Source organism: Poromitra crassiceps, assembly GCF_964638095.1.
Source record: "Poromitra crassiceps genome assembly, chromosome: 22".
NCBI lineage: Eukaryota > Metazoa > Chordata > Actinopteri > Beryciformes > Melamphaidae > Poromitra > Poromitra crassiceps.
The window spans coordinates 12473322-12493655 of record NC_139647.1 but is presented as its reverse complement, the minus strand read 5'-3'; the positions used below and the strand labels follow the sequence as shown (position 1 = coordinate 12493655).

The window sequence follows — 20334 nt, the reverse complement described above, 5'->3', positions numbered from 1 at the left end:
TGTGATGGAGAAGCTGACTTATTCTATCAGACTGCAACAGGATAAGTTTAAAGGAATTTGGGAAAATTGGATCGAGTATATAGCGCCAATTAGAGCAGACTTTGCGTAAGTGATTGTGCAGGGCAAGGAATCCCTTAGTTCAAGGTTTAATAGCTACAGATATGTACATGTTATGATTTATTTTTGTATATTTGTTAATGAATGTAAAAAACATTGAGTTGATACAGAGATGACTAAGTAGATGTATGGAGAAGAGCATAAAGAAATGTGTGGTACTAAAAATATGCATACATGGGAATTGAGAGAGAGGGGGGAGTGGGGAGGGGAACGCAGGGGTATGATTGGATGTATGTATGTATGAATAATATAACACTCTGTATGACACAAGAAAAGAATAGTAATAATGTATCAGATGCTCTGTATACCATGCTGAAGAACAATAAAAAAAAGAATAATAAAAAAAAAAATATATATATATATATATCCAATGTTATAATCTATGAAATACAAAAAAGGGACGATCCAAAATGTACCCTAAGTTTGGAGCGTTGTTTAGCCCCCTTGCTGACAAGCTAGCATGACATGGTTGTAGCCAATGGATGACTTAGGTCAGGGATACTCAACTTGCTTTGCCCGCGGGGTACTTTCATGAAATGATAGGAGGCCAGGGGCCAGTTAATAAACAAACTATATACATTTTTCTGTAGCAGATTGTAGGTTTTTGGGGTGTCCGCCGGAGTTTAGTCTGACAATGTTGTGCACACCGGATAGTTAGTTAGGTTAAGTTAGTTAGGTTAAGTACATACATAAGTGCCTGGGTAGCGAGCAGACGGCGGCATTTGACAATTTAGCTGGAGCTCAGTCAAACTTCATTTCACATTAGTTTTTATTGTGAATTAGATTCTAATTCACAATGAAAACTAACGTGAAATTATTAGAAAATGGTTGGGGGGCCACTCTGCACCCTGTCGCGGGCCGCATCTGGCCCCCGGGCCGCAAGTTGAGTATCAATGGCTTAAGTCCTCTAGTTTCATATGATACCAGTGTATTCACTCTAGCTTTAGAACTGAGCCCGCTACAGCTTCACAACGACAGTCATCTTTGTGAGGGACATTTTTGGGGACAGCTCCAGCCAGGGACAGGTCACCAAAAACGGGGACTGTCCCCGACAATCGGGGACATCCGGTCACCGTACTTTGGAGGGACGGTTGCATCTGATTGGATGCGTAATGTCAACCAAAAGTTCAGCTGTTGACAAAATGTTTCCACACCAACAACTGTGGTCAATATCGACCAACATTTCTCTTGGTCAAAGTAAACAAGCCTCCAGTCAGCTGGCTTCCTGAGCTGCTCGCAGTGTGGATGGAGGGGTTACAGCACAGAGACAAAACACACAACAATGTTTGCGGTCACTTGGCATGAGTCAATGTACACATTTGAAGTAAGCAAATCTATTTCGACGCATTCTCCAGTCATGCGCAAAAAATGGTAATTCAGTCCGAGTCCATGCCCTATTATTGTCTAACTGATGTATTTTTCATCCATAATCTTCATTGGTAATTTCAATGTCAAATCACTCCATTATCCGGTTATTCTATCAGCCCATCTGATGTAGCTGGAGGATGTGTTCCAAATCCATGACATAGATAGATGATAGACTGCCATGAGTCGCGGGCGGCATACAATATATCTGTGCTCCTAGATTGTGAGTAAGACCCCAGTGGCTTGAAAGCATTGCCCGTCTAGAGGAGGAGTTCTGCAGCTCAGAGTCGATCATCTTAAAGTTGTTTCCGATCATTTCAGACAGCTTGTCCGACCTAGATTATGTCCCCTTGTGTTCTTGGTGTGACTCTAATGCAACGTGGCAACGTCAGCGACACTGCCTCCTTCAGCAGAAAGAGTGATGACTCGCGATATGTATCTGCATCTTGGAATCTTAAAGCGATGCGGCGCTGTGTGTTTACTACGAACAACGGAAAAGACATCCTTATGAGGAAAATACAATTTGTGTATTAGCCAGTAGCCCCATTGTGTTTGTCCACTAAGCTTTTAGAGTTTTATATTTGCACATATTAAAACGACGAACAAAAGAGATGTGAAGTGCATTAAGTGGACACTCATAATGAATTATAACGCACTCCTAATGCCTTACGGCCATTATGATAAGAACACGTAATGGTTATCCATTATGTCAGCACTCCTAAAACATTATCGATCTAACACAACAACAAAACTGCACTAAATACAAGCATCTATTAAATGGATGTTTATGACTGGTTAGCCATCAGAGCGTTGCCACCATTGAGATTAAAAGCCTGCCTGACCACCTCTTGAGAGATGACTAGTCCAAAACATTGATGAGATAGATGTGGTTGTCATAGGGCGCATTACCTGTTACCGCACTATTCATATTTCCCCGCAATGATCTTAGCTGATGCTCCTTTGTTCCCCATTTTTTGCTGCCCCCTCACATTTTATTATGCACATATTGATCGCACTGCGAGAGCTTTGCGGAGAGTTTGGGCAGTGCTCCATATATTCCCCCCTCCTCCCCTCCGTGAAAATGCCCGGTGGGTTTGCAGAGGAGTTGCATCCGCGCAGGCAGGCACACGGGAGACAGATGTAGATAGCCATGCAGACGACGATGTGCACGAGCAGCGATGTGCCACACTGAAGACTGAAGACGAGTGTGTGTGCATGTATATTCAAACGTTCCTTCCACAAATCCATGTGCGCGTTCAGGCAATACGGATTTCCTGGTTTTAAGATGGAATCAGGCCCCTATTACCATAAGATTACCACACATTACCATTCAATGAACACTAGGGCGCTCGCAGTGTCAGAGATGCCATGTTACCTGACCATACACTGAACTGATCTGTCTGTCACAGCCGGAGAAAGAAACACTAGGATTGTGGGTCTCGCTGTAGTAATATGCCCTTTTACATAATGCACCTGTCATTTGCTAAAGTGAGGAATGATGTTCCAACTTCATCATCGCAGCCGCTGTTAGTTCATTCTATATCCATATTTAGGCTTTCACTCTCATTCATTTAGCTGGTGATGTAAAGGAGCACAACGGTATGACCCAGGTGTAGAAATAGCCTGTGGTAACATGTCCACCTCAATTTGCCTGCGTAGTTTTCAGTCTACAGCGCTTTTAAATGGAAATGGGAGTGCAGAGCACCATCCACCCCCCCCCCCACCCCTAATTGAGACCTTGCAGATTTGCCCTATTTGCCCAAATTGAGTTTGTCTGACATTGATCTCCTTCTGTCTGAGCAGCAGTGAAGCCGTGGTTTGTGCAGAGAGAGCTGGACTCACCAACAATCATCTACTGTAGGTCAGAGGTTCTCAAATGTTTTTCAGCCAAGGACCCCATACAAGATAGAAAATATACCGGGGACCCCCTCATTCTGATTTGGGCTAAGCTTAATTGTTTTAATTGCTTGACTTTTAAATTGATAGGTTTGTTAGATTAGAATGTAATCCATGAACCATTTTAGATTTAAAGCATAAAATATTTTCGTTGAACTATGAAGCTTTTGCACACAAAAAAAGCATTTTTATTTTCCTGAAAACTTTTCGCGGACCCCCTGGCAAAGTGCCACGGACCCCTGGGTGTCCCCGGACCCCCATTTGAGAACCACTGATCTAGGTCTCCCCTCTCTTTTACATGATCCCTGCTGGTGTCTGTACACAGTCAGTGTCATTGGAGATATCAGGGTTCATTTAGCTGCCATTCATTCTTGTAGGGTTACCATGAGAAACAACTTCCACAGACTAAAGCACTGGTTCTCAAAGTGGGGTCCGGGGACCCCCAGGGGTCCTTGAGGGGTTTGCAGGGGGTCCCCAGCAAAAGGGGGATCATTTATTTTCACTATAATTCCATCCATAGTAACACAATGACAGAATGTATGGCTATTTTGGTCATGGATTTCATTCTGTAATAACTTTATAATAACAACTTTCTGTAATAAAACATCTAAAAGCAAAAACCGTATCAGATGGGGACCCTGGCTGGGACGAAGTCTTATCAAATGGGGGTCTGTGGTCTAATCTGTGTCAGTTTAGGGGTCCTTGTCATGAACTACTGGACTAAAGCACTCACCTACCACCGGGGAGAGACCCGGGGTCAATTCTCGCTAGCTAAGCGCCGGTACTTCTGGCTTGGTCAGACGTTCCTATAGACACAAGTGGCCGTGTCTGTGGGTGGGAACCCGGTGGGGGGTATAAGTCCTCGTTGCTGCAGTAGCGCCTCCTCTGGCCGGTTGGGGGGCGCCTGTTCAGGAGGAGGGGAACTGGGGGGAATAGCGTGATCCTCCCCACCCGGCGGCGGCCGCTCCGTGATGAAATCATGTTATTTGGAGGTTGTCGCCGAGTTCCTGCTGTAATGTTCTTATTAGTCTGGTGGGCAGATGTTGTTTGACGGGGAGACAGATGCTGAGACCTCCTGAAAACTTTGATGCATCTGACGTGGGACATCAAAGCTTAGCCTGCTGCTTCGCTAATGGCCACCACGCTCGGGGGAAAGACGAACACACTCCTCCTCCAGATATAGGAAATGATCAAACACAGAAGAAAAAACGAGAGAGGTACCACACCAGCTGTGGGCCGTGGCGTACAGGGGGCGTTGGTCAATGTGGGGGCGGGGGCGGGGGGGGGTAGGGCGTTTTGCTCGGATCGCACCCATTTTCAAACTCGGCCTTAATTCTGATGTCAACTACACACCTGTAAAGGTTCGTGACTGCATCTTGCGAGGTTTTGATGTTATTGTGGTGACAAAATCAGTCCACAGACGGACACCTGGCAAACTACTCACAACCGCTTCTGTGGTAGCATCTTGACACACGCGCACACACAAGGGAAAAAGCACCAGCTAAACCGGTTGCACAGGTGAGAATGAAAAAGAACAAGGGATCTGTCCACTTTAAAAGGACAGAAGTAAAAAAAAAAGATGAATTTTAGACATATTTAATCCGCAAAGGGAGCGGTTGTTCAGGTTTGGCATTCAACAAGTCCTCCCTGCTCTTTAATTACCGCTTCCCTGAATATTGATATAAATGGCGCTGCAGTATTTCAGCATTATGCAGTTTGATATGTTCATCAATTATGCACAGTCATTATCCTGGCCTTTTCAGACATGCAAAAGGGCTGCTTATGGCGGAGCGAGCACCCTGTCTCAGATGTGTTGTTCAGCCTGTATGCGAGGAGACACTTGAGGAAGAGCCAGGGGAGGGAGATGAAAGTGAGAGAGGTATCGCTAACATCCACCCCAGACAGTTGTTCATGAATATCAAAGAACAGCTGTGAATGGAGGCACGGCGAAATGAAAACAGCTTTTCATCATCTTTTTACTCATTATGTTAAACCACTGTAACACATTGCAATTAAATGCTTTCGTAACCCCTAAAGTTTGCCACCGCCGCCATCCGCCATAAAGTTTAATTAAACAATATCGATTCATGCAAAGAAGGTCCCGTCGATATACAAGTCAGATAAGAAAAACAACGTTCTCAATAGTTATTGCCAAATGCTATTTCCTTCTCTCTCCGACGGGAAAGGATTTAATTGGGTTGGTGTGTCAAAGACGTGGAAGTGTTTGGAATAAATCCAACGCTTTCCCTCGCGGCGTCTGCTTTTGACGATGCTCAGAGCAAAAAAAATAAAAAATAAAAAATAGATAATGAAAAAATAACATTGATGGAGGAGAAGGCTCTTTCCTCGGCGGGCACCTCCCCCTCCCCCTCCCCCCTCTTGACCTTTGCCCTGGCAGACTATCGCCTTGGCAACACCAGAGGAAGCAAGTGGTGCTCTTGAAGACTCAGACATTAGGGTCAACGCTAATCTTGGTGTGTGTGTGTGTGTGTGTGTGTGTGTGTGTGTGTGTGCGTGCGTGTGTGTGATGTGATAAACAGCCTGAATTGTAGCCAAAATCACTTAGAATGGTAGCAACACAAGACATGGGAGCGCCTGGTTGCCAAGAGAGATGGAGACTCATTCAAATGAATGGAGGCATGATAGAGGGCCTTTTGAGATGTTACAGCACATTTTATTTCATGAGGAGGGATTTTTGGAAGTGGTCCCTCTGAGATTTGGTTTGGTGCATAGTGGTACTTGGTCTGAAAAGTCTGGTCTAGAATGGATATGAGAAATAATGACTTGATTTGTCCTTTGGGAGTAGCCTTCAACTCATCCTGACAACAGAGATAATGAACAGTGTGACTTTTTTGTCTTTTTATAAGTGATACATTGCCCTGCTGCTATTTGCTTGATCTGCTGCTATTTATTTGATCTTGAGTTCCTTTAATGTAACGCTCTCCTCTGTTTTATGTTTCTTTTAAATTGTTTTAAGTGTTTTATGTTTTTTTATGCCTCGTCTTACTATATGTTTTATGTGAGGACCACAATGGAAATAAGCCCTCAGACTTTTTTGTGTTTTTATCCTCGGGGATTGATATATTGTCTGTTCTTTCATTACTATATGTACTGTTGTGTTATTTTATTTTATCACCAAATAAATTCATTCATTCATTCATTCAGACAAACCGCATTATTTTCACTCACTAAATGCAAAAGCCACATGTACAACCTCTTTTTAAAAAGTGATGCTATCTCGTTATGCAGCAGACGTGTCATAAAAGACGAGCGGTTATGATTGAATTGTGTCCTGCCGGTTCTTATGGGTTACACTCACTGGTGCTCATGATGCCATCAGTTCATTAACAATACGGTACTTCTAATTATGATTATGATTACGAAAACATTATTGCCCACAATGTGGAAATTTGTCTTCGGTTTCACCGAAAGACATGTCATAAAAACCATAAAACACAACGTAAAACACATAAAAGACAATACATTGTTTCAACAAGCATTCATGAAAATTTACAGCCCACACAAGTCAAGTTTACGATACACTCAACACACATTCACACACACACACACACACACACACTCAAGCATACACATTCATAAAAAATACAGCTCACTCGCATACACAAAGTTAAGTTGACAATACACAGGCCTATACGCCCTAACAAGTTTAACCTACTGTGCAGAAAATAATCCTAAAATGCAGCAAAAAGTAAAAAGCACCACCCTGTAACCTGTATCTGTCTACCAGATCCTAGTTTTATTTATTGCCTTGACAGCATCTGCGAGAAAAGAATTTCGTATAAATATTTCTATTTGACACCGATAGCTTTCACTTTGAGATAAACTGGAAAGGCAAAGCAAGATGTTGTGCATCGAATAGCTAATCTAATAAATCCACTCAAGGTTACAGTTATACTCGCCTTCACTTCCTGTTCCCTTTTGTCATCACGCCTCTGTATTGTATTGTACTGCAGCTCTCAGTACTGGGCTCCGGTCCAAAGGTCACGTTAATGAAAGGTTATTAATGCTCGGTCACATGAAGTCATAAAAATTAGGGTCATGCTGGACGGCTGAGTGCTTTTCAGTTGTTGGCCGGCTTATTCTCTGTTTCGTCTCTTTAGTTCTTGGAAATAAAAGCCTGAAGTTAATGCGACTTTCACTTACAGTACATATCCCACATTAATACACATTGAACAACAGTTGAGGATAGCATAGAAATGGAAGAGATGAGCAAATATTATAACCCCCAATAATACCATTCTCATCCATGCCTGTACGTTTGTGCTCAGTTCAATTCATTTTCGATGACAGATGTCCGAGCAGCGCTGATCACGCATCCGTCTCCAGCAGATCTTCCATCCGTTTTGATGAACAGAACTTTTTCTGGGCGGATGGATCCGTCACTGTCCGTTTAGCAAATCCTTGGATTTGCTAAACGGAGTCCTTGGAGGCGTCATGTTATGAATGCCAGAACGTTGACGTTCCAAAACCAAGCGATGGACATCACTCTGTGTGTTTTCCAGTGTGGCCGCAGCCTTTTAGAGATGCAGTTTTTAGGACATTTAAGCGGCTGAGGAAGTAAATTAAACTCTTCCATTTAAAATTGGCATGTGGACACTGCCTTGGACAGCTGTTGCAGTGTGAGGTTCTTGAACATACTGCTGGTTTGCGGCTGTGTCCCTGTGAAGGACATCGGTTATGGCGGTCATGCTCCTCGTGTGCAGCGGACGTGTTCAGCCATAAGATGATGGAGCCATCTGGAGACATGCACAAACAAACACTCACATGAGGGGGCACCTCCCTAAAACCTGGCTGTGTGCAGCTTTGCCGTGTATTAAGAAGTCCAAAACTCATCTGGCGCAGCTGTGTTGCAGTCGAGTGAAGTCGGACTTGATTCCAAGTCCTGGACACATTTTCAGGACTTGTGACTCGACTTGGATTTAAGCCCTGAAGACTTGGACTCAAGCATTCAGGTATTCGGATTCAGAAGTTGGAGACTCGGACTTGTTAATTCATTGAAGAGATTTTTCTTTTTAGTTTTTTTGTAATAATTTGGCATAAGATATTGATAGCTATATTAATGCTGTGACTTTATTAAATTTTGTGCAAGGCCAGGCACATGTGTTCCACCTACATGTAGATTCACTCATGTTCAGTAACTCCAGATTCGGACTCGGGTAATGGGGACTCGATTTGGATTCGACTCCGACTCTTCTAATGCCTAGTTTACACTACAAGACTTTCCCCCCGATTTTACACATGATTTCCAGTTGGGCTCAGTCTGTCTTTGTTGACTCTAGTCTGCAGTTGTTGTGCCAGTCGGCAGCTAAATCTGTTAGTGTATAGACCTTATTCGCTAACTCTGGACGGCACCATATTGTTGATATACCGTCCTGCACGCACACAGCGCTGCAGCTGACAACTAGTAACAGCCTTATTGTCGTTTCTGTTCCATTACAAAATAGCGATGGTAATGACAGACTGCATTTTCTATTTCTTTTTGGACTCTACTTTTTAGATTTTCAACTCCCTTCCCTGATCTTAGGATAATTTAAAAATTTCATTTTTATATCCCTTCTGTTGGACTCTTTTTTTACATTTTCAATTTTCTGTTCTCTTGTACATTTTATTTCCATAATAAACCATTCACAGAGTTTCATTATCGGAAACTCTGTGCATGGTTTAGCCCGGCATCTCTCGGCCTGTCTCGGAGGGGAGTCCCCAGATGGGGGTCCGCTGCTGTGGCCTGGGTGGGCCCGTCCCCCGCGTGGCCTGCTCTCACGCTCTCAGTCACTATGCTGGTGGCTGGGGGCTGGGGGGGCGGGTCGCGTGGGGGCTGGGTCCGCCCGGGCCGCAGCAATTGGCCCCTAGCACAACGACCTCACAAGGTTCCTCCTCAGCCAAGTCACTGGGGCAATCCATGTGGCGATCCATGTGTGGACTGCCACCATATGGTGGAAAGGTTTTCTTGCGTTCACTGGGGGTGAGGGGGTGCCGCTGTGTCCCGGCCTGGCCTTCCCTCCCACGCCTTATGTGGGCGGGGGCCGGGTCGGGGGGCATCGGTGCTCTTCATCACTGGTCGAGGGCTGCCGGTTGGTTTAGAACAGCTTAGGTAGGCGATAGATTAGCTACAGCCTAAGGCTGACCTGTTAGTGTTCAGGCTAAAATCAGACTAGAGCAGGGTAGGATAGGCCAGATTAGGCTGTAGATTAGCTAGATACTATGTCCCAGTTAGCTCTGGTTAATGCTTAGAGTACTCAGTTGTCTGATCTTCTCCCCCCCCCCTCTCTTTCCCCCTTCCCCCGCTTCTTCCCTTCTTCCCCCTTCTTGTTCTCCTCTCTTTCCATGCTCTTTCCTCCCCCACATCCCACCGCCCCCCCCTCCCTTCTCCTGCTCTCTCCTCATTCTCCCCCCCTCTGCTCCTTCTCCTCTTCTCCCCTATTTTCCTGAATCCCTGCCACTTCCTGCTCTCCCTTCTCTCACATTCCCCCTGCTCTCCTTCCCCTGCACCCTCCCACCTCTCCTTCTCTGCCTCTCTGTCCTCCCCCCTCTCTCACATTCCCCCTGCTCTCCTTCCCCTGCACCCTCCCACCTCTCCTTCTCTGTTCTCTCCTCCTCCACATTTCCCATTTTCTCCCCACCCTCGCCCTAATCCGGGCCCGTATCCTACTCCCTCCCTCCACCCTAGACCCTACCTCTACTCTCTGTCCTCCCCCCTCTCTCACATTCCCCCTGCTCTCCTTCCCCTGCACCCTCCCACCTCTCCTTCTCTGTTCTCTCCTCCTCCACATTTCCCATTTTCTCCCCACCCTCGCCCTAATCCGGGCCCGTATCCTACTCCCTCCCTCCACCCTAGACCCTACCTCTACTCTACCTCCCCTGTACCCTTCCACCTCTCCTTCTCTGTTCTCTCCTCCTCTCTGTCCTCTCCTCTCTCTCACATTCCCGCTGCTCTCCTTCCCCTGCGCCCTCCCACCTCTCCTTCTCTGTTCTCTCCTCCTCTCTGCCCTCTCCTCCCTCTCACATTCCCCCTGCTCTCCCTCCCCTGCACCCTCTCCTTCTCTGTTCTCTCCTCCTCCACATTTCCCATTTCTCCCCACCCTCGCCCTAATCCGGGCCCGTATCCTACTCCCTCCCCTCCCCCAACCCTAGACCCTACCCCTACCCTGGCTCTCCCTCCCCTGCACCCTCATCTCTCCTCCTCTGTTCTCTCCTCCTCCACATTTCCTATTTTCTCCCCACCTCCCCCCTCTCCTCCCTCCTCCCTCTCCCTCCCTCCTCCACTCTCCTGCTTTCTTCAAATGTTCAAATGTTATCTTTATTCTGTATATTCTTGTTACTGTGTGTTAGCTAGAATCAGCTAGACATACTTTCTGTGAAGCCCTCTGAGACATGCTTGTGAATTAGGGCTATATAAATAAACTTGACTTGACTTGACTTGACAGCAATAAAAAACCCAGAGTTGTTGTTTGTATGCTGCCGTTAATGCCTGTAATAATAAACAAAAGAAAAAACGAGGTGAACAGACTTTGCTGTGAGGAGCTGTCAGAAAGTTTCACTTGTCTCTCCTAACTATCCACACATCTCCTGTGCTGACGTATCCTCAGTCTCGCTCCCTTCACGTCTGTGGACGGTAGAGATAGAAACAAACCACGGGGACTTTATTGCTGTCATAACTACAGCCATGTATAACGCAGGTCACCATCCGAACACAACAAGAACGATACAGGTAACGCTAACAGCGGCTAGCTTCCTATAAACGCTGCATTTACATAGGCTGTCACTTGAGAGCTGCAGCGCTATGTCACCAACATGGCGGCGCTGGGCGTGCCCGTACGTGAGTGACGTCAATCGAATAAGGTCTATACTGGGTACAGATTTCTAATCTGTTAGTGTAAACTGCCTCCAGATTTCTAGTCTTCAAGTGTAAACTGCCTCCCGACGCCAGTCGGAGCCACAAAGATTATATCAAACATGTTTGAATTTCAAAGTGAAAAGTCTTGTAGTGTATACTGCCTCATCTGAGTCAGTTGTGTCGTGTTTTTTCTGTCGTGATAACAAATCTTGTAGTGTAAAACTCCCCAGTCTTTTCATAATCTGTTAAGATTTTCAATGTCTTCTAGTGTATCAGGGGCATAACTTGGACTCGAACACTGGGGACTCGAGACTCGACTTGCACTCGAGAAACAGTGACTCTCAACACTGCTCTGTCTGGCCACAACTCTACAAAAGAAATTCATACTGCTGGAAAATGGATTGCTGCCCTTGTCTCTCCTCCCTCCTCTTCACAAAGCAAGGTCGTTTCCCCCCACATTTATAATGTAAATTGTACTAAAGAAGTGCATTAAGACGAGCGAACTCCACTCTTCTGCTGCCTCCATTACCTTAGAACTACGGCTTTTTAACATTTCAGAATTATAGGGGGGGGGGGGGGGTGATGGTGAGGACGTGTCATCGTTTCCCTGTCGCGCGCTGCCACTGAGTCAAAAGCCACAGGTGATAATGGCCATCTTTTTTACATCGCGCCCGTGCCAGCAGCTACTCGCGCACTCCGGTGACAGTTTGGGTCCAAGTGTTCACGCACGTCGCACAATCCATTTGTCTCCTCTGCCTCGTAGGGTTACGCTGAAAAGCTCTTGGAAAGCTTAAGCGCGCGTATACAAAAAAAGGACAAGACACTACCACAGAAAGACAGAGAGAGAGTGATGGTGAGAGGGTGGATATATTGTATTAATGAAGCCACGACAAAAAGGTGGGGTGTGATAAGATATTAATAATAATGCGACAGCACATGAATGAGCGCGTCGGCGCTGAGTCCATGCATTAATTAACAGAAACTGAGTGTCGCACCACTGTGAATGGCTTCTTGTCAGACTCTGCTTTCATCAAAGCTCCACGAGGAAGGGTTTATTTTGTAAAGCACACGATTATTTATTTACCCATGTCGCTATCCCTCACGCATCATGTGACTTCCTGTCACATATGTGTCTTTCATCCGGGACGGCGGCGCGTGTTTTTTAAATGCCCGCTAATGATGATGAATCAATAGCGACAGCGGCGTGGGCCAACGGGAGGAGTTTGTTATTCAGATAGGGTGTGTGCCGCGTGTTCATCTGAGGACTTATAAATGTGTCGGGGCTGACATTTTGACAGGGGCCTCGGCAAAGCGCTCGCGTTGATTGATGTGTCGGCCGCGCTCCTCCTGGCACCCGCCGTCCAATGAGACGCCGAGGCTGCGGCTGAAAGACCCTCCATTTATCAGCATCTTAATTATCCAATAGACTGGCCCAAGACCCTTCGTTAAGTCTAAGCAAAGCCAGCCATTGTTATGCTATACCTGATGTTGTGGAAACGGCTCTGGCGGGTGTTTATATTTTGCCGTGCCGGCGCGGCGAGAGATAGTGGATGATTTATGAGGGGCTCTGCTTCTCGCTAGGGGCCGAGGACAGATGCGCTCTCTCGGCAAACAAAAGCCCTTCCCATCATGCCGAGAGCCAAAAGAAGCCCGGTGCTGCGGCGAGACAAGGGGGATGTTTATGTTCTATACGGGCTTTGCCAAGTTCATTTCGGTACACGCGGCATTGGCAGAGAGGTAAAGTGAACGTCGCTTCCTGCATCAGCACTGTACCAGAGATTTTCATCCGCCAGTTATTTTCCCATAGACATTTGGTAAAATGCTTATGAAAAGAGTTTTACTGGTTCAAGCCAAACGGTTCAGCTGACGCTATAATCGGGAGAGACCATAGAACATTTCGCTCTCGGACCAAAACTTTAAAAAACAACAATGAAAAAATATTTTCTTCAAAGCCGCATTTTTCTAACGTGTTGGTCCGAGTGAAATGTTTCTAAATATATCTGTAGCGTTTGGTTTGAACCAGTAAAACTCTTTTTATACGCATTTTACGAAATGTCTATGTGAAAATAAATGGCGGATGAACATCTCTGGTACAGTGCTGAAGCAGTAAGTGACGTTCCCCTTTGGCACTCTATGGCCACAGAAGGCAGGCTCCGGCCGGCGCAGGGGTTAATCTTCTCGCATGTCCCCGGGGCCACTCTGAGGGCTCCGTTCTAACCACTGCTAACTTTAACATCAAAATTTCCATTAGTGAGAGAGAGCCCATTTCCTCCAAAATAAAAAATGAACGGTCCCTTGGGGCACAATTCAGAACTGTATTAAGGCGCTTAATTTGGTTTTAATTGCACGCGCTCTTCCCTCTCTGCGCATGCCAACCCCTGAAGTTAGGGGAGAAACCACCTTGAGCAAGATTTGTGCTTGCGGTGCAGAGCCGAGCCAAGGAGAGTGCAGCAGCAACATTATTGATGAGTAAACCTTCTGATGTTGCACACGCCCAAAACTCCTCGCATCAAAACGTGCCGAGTCTAAAACAGAAAAAGCTCAAACGTGAACGTCTCCATCGCGGCACAAGACAGCGGAGGAGACAGACTGTCTGAATCGGTCCCTCAACAATTCCGTGTCATCACCATAATCCCCCATGATGCATTTCTCTCCTGATGGGAGCTCCGACTTCCAGACTGAAAATGCTCTTTTATGTAAAGCGTGAGCAGTCAGTCAGTTAGTGGCCCTGAAGAGCATAATGATGGCTAAGCAATGCCAAAGCTATTCTGATAAACAGATGCAAAACCAATTTGAGGGATTCATGGGATGTTGAGCACAACTGCCTGAAACGGCATTTTCCACCCACCATCAGAGAGACAGATAACTCAAAATTGTATATTATTAAAAGCCAGCCGCCCTCCTATAGGAGATGATTAAAGTCAAATCATGCCCGTAGTGACCCAGCACCATTTACAGGCACCTTTACTGAGCTGCATCCTGATGCTTGTGTGGAGCCATTATCTTGTGCCTTGTACACTCTCTTTACCAAAACACTATCTTGGGTAACAAAGAATGTCCGCATGCGAGAGAGCCCATTTCCCGCTGATAGAAATGAAAGGCTGAGGCTTTTCTTTGACTGGCTGCATTCAAGTTCACTGGGATGTCACCAAACTATCTTCAAGGAAAATAAGATAAGAAGGGAACATTACTGATCCCCCGAAGGGGGGATTTGGTCATTGAAGCAGTGGAAGTAATAGGAATAGGGTGCAAAAAAGAATATAAAATCAGTAATACAAAATAATGAAAGCAATAATAAACAGTCAAGCAATAAAAGTGCAGAGGGCGGAGCCAAAGAACCACAGATTACACATTTGCTAACGGGCAAACTCCGGTCAGCTAGGCTAGCTCGCTAGCCATGATCACTTTTATAGCTATGTTGCTTTTTTAGTTAGTTATGAAGAACTGAAGGCTTCATAATATTCACTTTCTCCTCTTTGTTTGGTCTTTTTGACTGGGCTTCAATTTAACCTCACTCCGCCAGTAGCTGGTTCATTGGCTCCGCCCATTGACGTTTAAATTCAACCAATCAATTTCTGCCTCTGACAAATGTTTGCATAGCTAAAGTTACAATCTGAATACAGATCATTCATACTGTATATTTTGAAAGGCCAGATGTTGGTTGTGTAAGAATTTGCCACAGCACCACTCAGTATGGTGTGTGTAATGAAGGTTTACTGCTGTCAATTCCAATACAAAGTAATAATGACTGTGTCAGTTACCACTACTGAGTTGCTGCCTGAAAGGAAAAAACGAAGCGAGTTTTTCTCCTAACAGAAGTGACATTGCAGAGTTGATTGTGATGGATTACATAATTAACATTTGTCCTGTTTGGGATGTTTTGAGCAACATATAAAGTGATGTGACTTTGAGTCACGTTCTCAATTTGTGCACGTACTGAACAATGACCTTGCTGGCTCTGAAGTACTAGCAGAAAGATGGAAAATATGAGCACAAACTTCCCAGTGCAGGTATTTCATCTGTGAAACTAGAGCCCTGTGTTCTGGCCCGAGCCCGAGGGGGCCCGAGGCCCAGCCCGACCCTAGGGCCGGCGCCGGGCCTGCCTGTTTTTTGTTTTGTTGTTTTGTTTTTTTATGTTTGAACTGACACATTGTGGTGTTCAAAGTGTTTGAATGCACTTTGTTTGTATAGTGTTGATTTGATAGGCTTAGGCAATGCGAAACACATAAGGTTCGGGGGGAGGGTGGGGGCTGGGGCCAGGGCCGGGGCCGGGCTCGGGCCCCAAATTCTGACAAACAAGCCGTAGCATTCACATCGGGCTCGGGCCTGAACATGTAGGGCCCGGGCCGGGCTAGGGCCTAGATTTGAGGCCCGTGCACGGCTCCATTTAAAACTGACCCACCATCAACATCAGAGCTATTATTTCTGCTCTTTTTGTTGTGCAGTCTAGTTATCAGTAGGCCTACACACAGGCTAGTTATCAGTAGGCCTACACACAGGCTAGTTATCAGTAGGCCTACACACAGGCTAGTTATCAGTAGGCCTACACACAGGCCAGTTATCAGTAGGCCTACACACAGGCTAGTTATCAGTAGGTCTATTATCAGTAGGCCCACACACAGGCTAGTTATCAGTAGGCCTACACACAGGCTAGTTATCAGTAGGCCTACACACAGGCTAGTTATCAGTAGGTCTATTATCAGTAGGCCCACACACAGGCTAGTTATCAGTAGGCCTACACACAGGCTAGTTATCAGTAGGCCTACACACAGGCTAGTTATCAGTAGGTCTATTATCAGTAGGCCTACACACAGGCTAGTTATCAGTAGGCCTACACACAGGCCAGTTATCAGTAGGCCTACACAGGTAGTTATCAGTAGGCTTACACACATGTAGTTATCAGTAGGCCTACACACAGGCTAGTTATCAGTAGGCCTACACACAGACTAGTTATCAGTAGGCCTACACACAGGTAGTTATCAGTAGGCCTACACACAGGCTAGTTATCAGTAGGCCTACACACAGGCTAGTTATCAGTAGGCCTACACACAGGCTAGAATTTTGAACCAACAAAAACGATCATGGTACACGTGTCAATTCATTCTCCTTTGACCAGAGATGAGTTCCCACGACATATTAAACTGGCTGTATCTTGGTTTCAACAGAACAAGGGCAAAGTAAATCATGCGTTTCAGTGTTGTGAGGGTGACCTAGATCAGTGTTTTCATTCAACTTTTTTCTGTGCCAAGGCACGCTTTTGTTTTGACATTGAAAACATCCCACGGCACACCGCCATGGCGCCATCCCAAATGTTACAAAATGAAACATAATAGCATCATCGTACGTTGACGTGAGTTCATTGTTTTGCTTTCTTTCTTTCTTTTTCTTGTAGTGGGCTCTTCATCTGTGTCAGGTCTGGAAGGACTTTGGTCAAGTCCAGGGTCTATATTTTTCCTCTTCAAATATGTATCCATCTTTGTGGTTACCATTGTCACGTGTGCTAGTGCTACCTCTATCTCTTTCCCTTCTATTGTTTGAAATCAACAAGGTCATTATTAGGCTACTAATCACGTTATGGCCACCCACAGGCATAGGAGGGTAGCGCAACCATAGACTATGGTGGTAGCGTGAGAGCTGTATGAAACCAGCTTCTTTGGTTTGGTGCAACTTCAGATTCATTTTTCATTTTTATGGACCAATTAAGTGAATCTCACGGGACACTAGTGTGCCGTGACACAGTGGTTGAAAAGCACTGACCTAGATCATCTGGCTTTCTACAAAAAAGAAGAGAAAAAAGTACACTCGGAGAGCACAGACCTCCACCAAGGTCAATACTCCAGTCTGATATGCAAATTTTGTGAGTTGGATCAGAACCCTAAACCTGGCCCATCCACATCTCCCCAGTCACTCCCCCTGCCTAACCCTCGAACCCCAACTCTCTACGACCTTCCTATCTCTAGCTCCGGCATCTTTTTGCTAGCCATGCCCCCTTTCCTGACTACGCCCCCTCCCACCATCCAGATACAGGTAGCTACTCCCCCTACCCACCCCTTGAAGTTCGAGGGGTGGGTAGACCCAGACAGACCCAGAGCCGTGTCTATACAGTAGAAGAGTCGCGACAGCTCCATTCACTCCAATGGACCAGTTTTTTGACTCTCAAGAGTTCCAGGAAGTAAGGTCCTGGATTAAGCAGCACTGTCGAGTTGCAGCAAAATGGACAGTTTGTGTTGTACTTTGATATATATATATATATATATTTTTTATCAAATTGTACATTATAAGCTTTATTTTAGCATTCAAAAGTAGCGCGAGACCCCTTCCTGGCTGTTCATTGGCTAATGAGTCACGCATTTTGGTCCTCCGCTGATGCCACTCTCTCTCTAGAGGACACTCCCCATTTCATGACATGTCCCCTCCCACCACCCACATCCCCCTATCCCAACCCTCATCTCCTATCCCTAGTTATGGTCCCGTTCCCCTAGCCCCGCCCCTTCCCTTGACCTGAATTGGATCAGATACACGCTGAAATGTAATGGGTTCTTCCTTGGCCCATGCTACACACGTCCACCAAGTTTCATGAGAATCGGCCAGGTGGTTTTTCCGTAATCCTGTTAACAAATGGCCACACAACAAGGCCTATTCCGTCCGGCGTGCACTTTCCCCCATAGAGACACTGCATGAAATAGGCCACGCCCATCACGGGGGAAATCGCTCTGTTCACTCCCATAGACCAGCATCATTTTCCTTGAATTAAACATAGCTAAAAGCTGTTGTGTGGTGGGGCTGCGCAGACAACAAATGTAAAAAATAGCCAGTTAACTTTTTTTGTACTCCTGAGCAAAACAAGGAAGCCATTGAGAATTGGCGAGAAGAAAAATGTGGATCTAGCTGTCAAGGAAGTAAGTTGGAGTGTTCATCTTCCGTATATACGATCTTTTTGTGCAACACGCAACCATGCACGCGACATAGGAGAACGCCAGGATTGGAGGGGGGGGGGGTTTCTGTTTCCCCCCGTTTTGGGCGTGGTTTCTGAATGATGACACGCTCCGCAGTGTCTCTATAACCCCCCCATTTTCCTCTTGTCGCCCGTAGGGCCAAACTGCTACGCGGACACAGCGGTGATCCCCGCCGGGCGCGAGGTGAAGATTGACGAGTGCACAATCTGCTACTGCACATACGAGGAGGGGACGTGGCAGATCGAGCGCCAGGCCACCTGCAGCAAGAACGAGTGCCAGCAGAGCTAAGAGCCTGGAGGCTGCCGATCAGCATGTCAAACTCTCTGCCTTTCAACCCCCAAAACAACACCCCCCACCCCCGGACATCAGGGTCAGACCCTCCACCCTCCCCACCAACCATCTCAGCATTTATAGTCACCCGTGTATTACCGAATAAAAAGCTTTTATGATGATTTGTAATCCACATACAGAATATCTATTTATCTATGTATGTATGAAATTATTTATGAATATATACAAATATAGGAGCTATCGATGCTGAATTAGTGGAAATATTTTTTATAGGCACTGTATTTTAATAAATAATGTGTCAGAGCAGAGGTCAGTTGAACATAACAGAATGTATAGACTGGTTTTCGCAGAATTGTGCGAGGCTGTGGTTTACAGTGATTTTACAACGGCTAAGTGCACGTTCACACCAAAGCAACGCCGAAGCCATGCAGTTTAAATTCAGCGTCCTTGTTAACAGGCGAGTCCATTCACACCAGCTGCACGCCATGCCAAAGCCAAAGCCACGCTGATCCGATAGTTTCAGCTTCTGTTCTATTTTCCAAGCGTGCCGCGCGCTGATCCCGAGCTGCCAGGCAGGCAGTCAATGCAATTTGTGAGGGGTGGGAGGGGCCTGTGAGGGGTGGGAGGGGCCGGAGCAGCAGCTCCGAGCCGGCCGCTGAGGAAAAGAGACTGTTTCTGGTGTGATCGCTTTTGGCGTCAGATCAGCTTGATGTCTGCTTCAAGCTTCAGTTCGGCATGGCTTTGGCGTATGGTGTGTTCGGCCACTAAGAGGGGTCTATTGTGTCCAATAAAGCACAATGAAAAGGTATCCAAATGAACACTGGAGAAAGTCTGTGTGAACTGCAAGCAAGATTAAAAAATACCTTTGTACTGTACTGAAGTCAAAAAGCATTTGATCGGCTTAGCCGTTGTAAAATCAGGGTAGACCATGATGACCTCTCGGAGCTTATTGCTTAATTCGAAACCTATCTTATTTCCTGTCACTGCGACAGGAAGTAAGCTAGGGTCCAATTTAGAATGTTTATGTTGTCAAGTTAAAAGCGTCTATAGAACCCCCACAGCCGTCCTCGGAGGTGTGAAACCTCTGCGTCTCGACGTGTGCTGTCCACCCCTCTACCACCAAAGTGCAGACTAGACTTGTGCTATATCCAGACGGGTAAGGATTCGCTGTGTAGAAATGATCAAGTGCAGAAGTAGCAAAGACCCTGTCGGGGAAGAAGAAAATCCATGAGGTGACTTGACTGTTTTTTTCGGACTCTGTTCTTTTTTGGATGTTCCGATGTGTTTTGATTTGAAAGTGCTTTTCTTTTTTTTTTATACGTGCAACTCCCTCCTACTGTGTGTGTGTTCTCGTTTCAAATAAATGCTGATCTGTCCTCTGTAATGCTCAAACTGAACTTTTCAGCTTTGTGTTCGGTTTTTACCGGCTGACAAGCCAGAGAGCACTTGATGTTGTCTTTGAAACTGGTGCTTCTAAATTGACTGACTACCAACCGAATAAAATGTTGACAATTCCACTCAAAGCATCGTGATATGGAATGATATTGACGTTGTTTGAATTAACTCCGGTATGCCTTCTTTTTGTGTCCTGCAGAGTTTGCATTTCAACCTTTGAATGGAACTGACTTGAACACATCCACTGAGTCGCAGTGTGGGAGAGCGTTCTCGTTCGCAGCTCTTGGATGAGAACAGTTACAGTAGCTTATTATACTTGGTGTGAAAGCTACTGGTGAATATTTCATGGGTTGTCATGAGTATATGAAGATATTTCGTAATTCGACCGTTTAATATGCAGTAGCTACACTATATGCATCAATTGGAAAAGTGAGAGAAATCTATTTCCATAATCGCCTC

General features: G+C 45.8%; 1 protein-coding gene across 1 annotated transcript in view; it reads left to right on the top strand.

Annotated features, from left to right (window-relative positions):
* The window catches only part of vwc2 (von Willebrand factor C domain containing 2), a gene marked incomplete at both ends in the record, with an annotated part of 23451 nt that extends 4974 nt beyond the window's left edge, over positions 1-18477 (top strand). The window contains one exon of the mRNA XM_083658174.1: positions 18326-18477. Within this exon, the coding sequence (XP_083514300.1) occupies positions 18326-18477 (152 nt within the window). The remainder of the gene's footprint in view (positions 1-18325) is intronic.
* Between the last annotated feature and the right edge of the window lie 1857 nt (positions 18478-20334).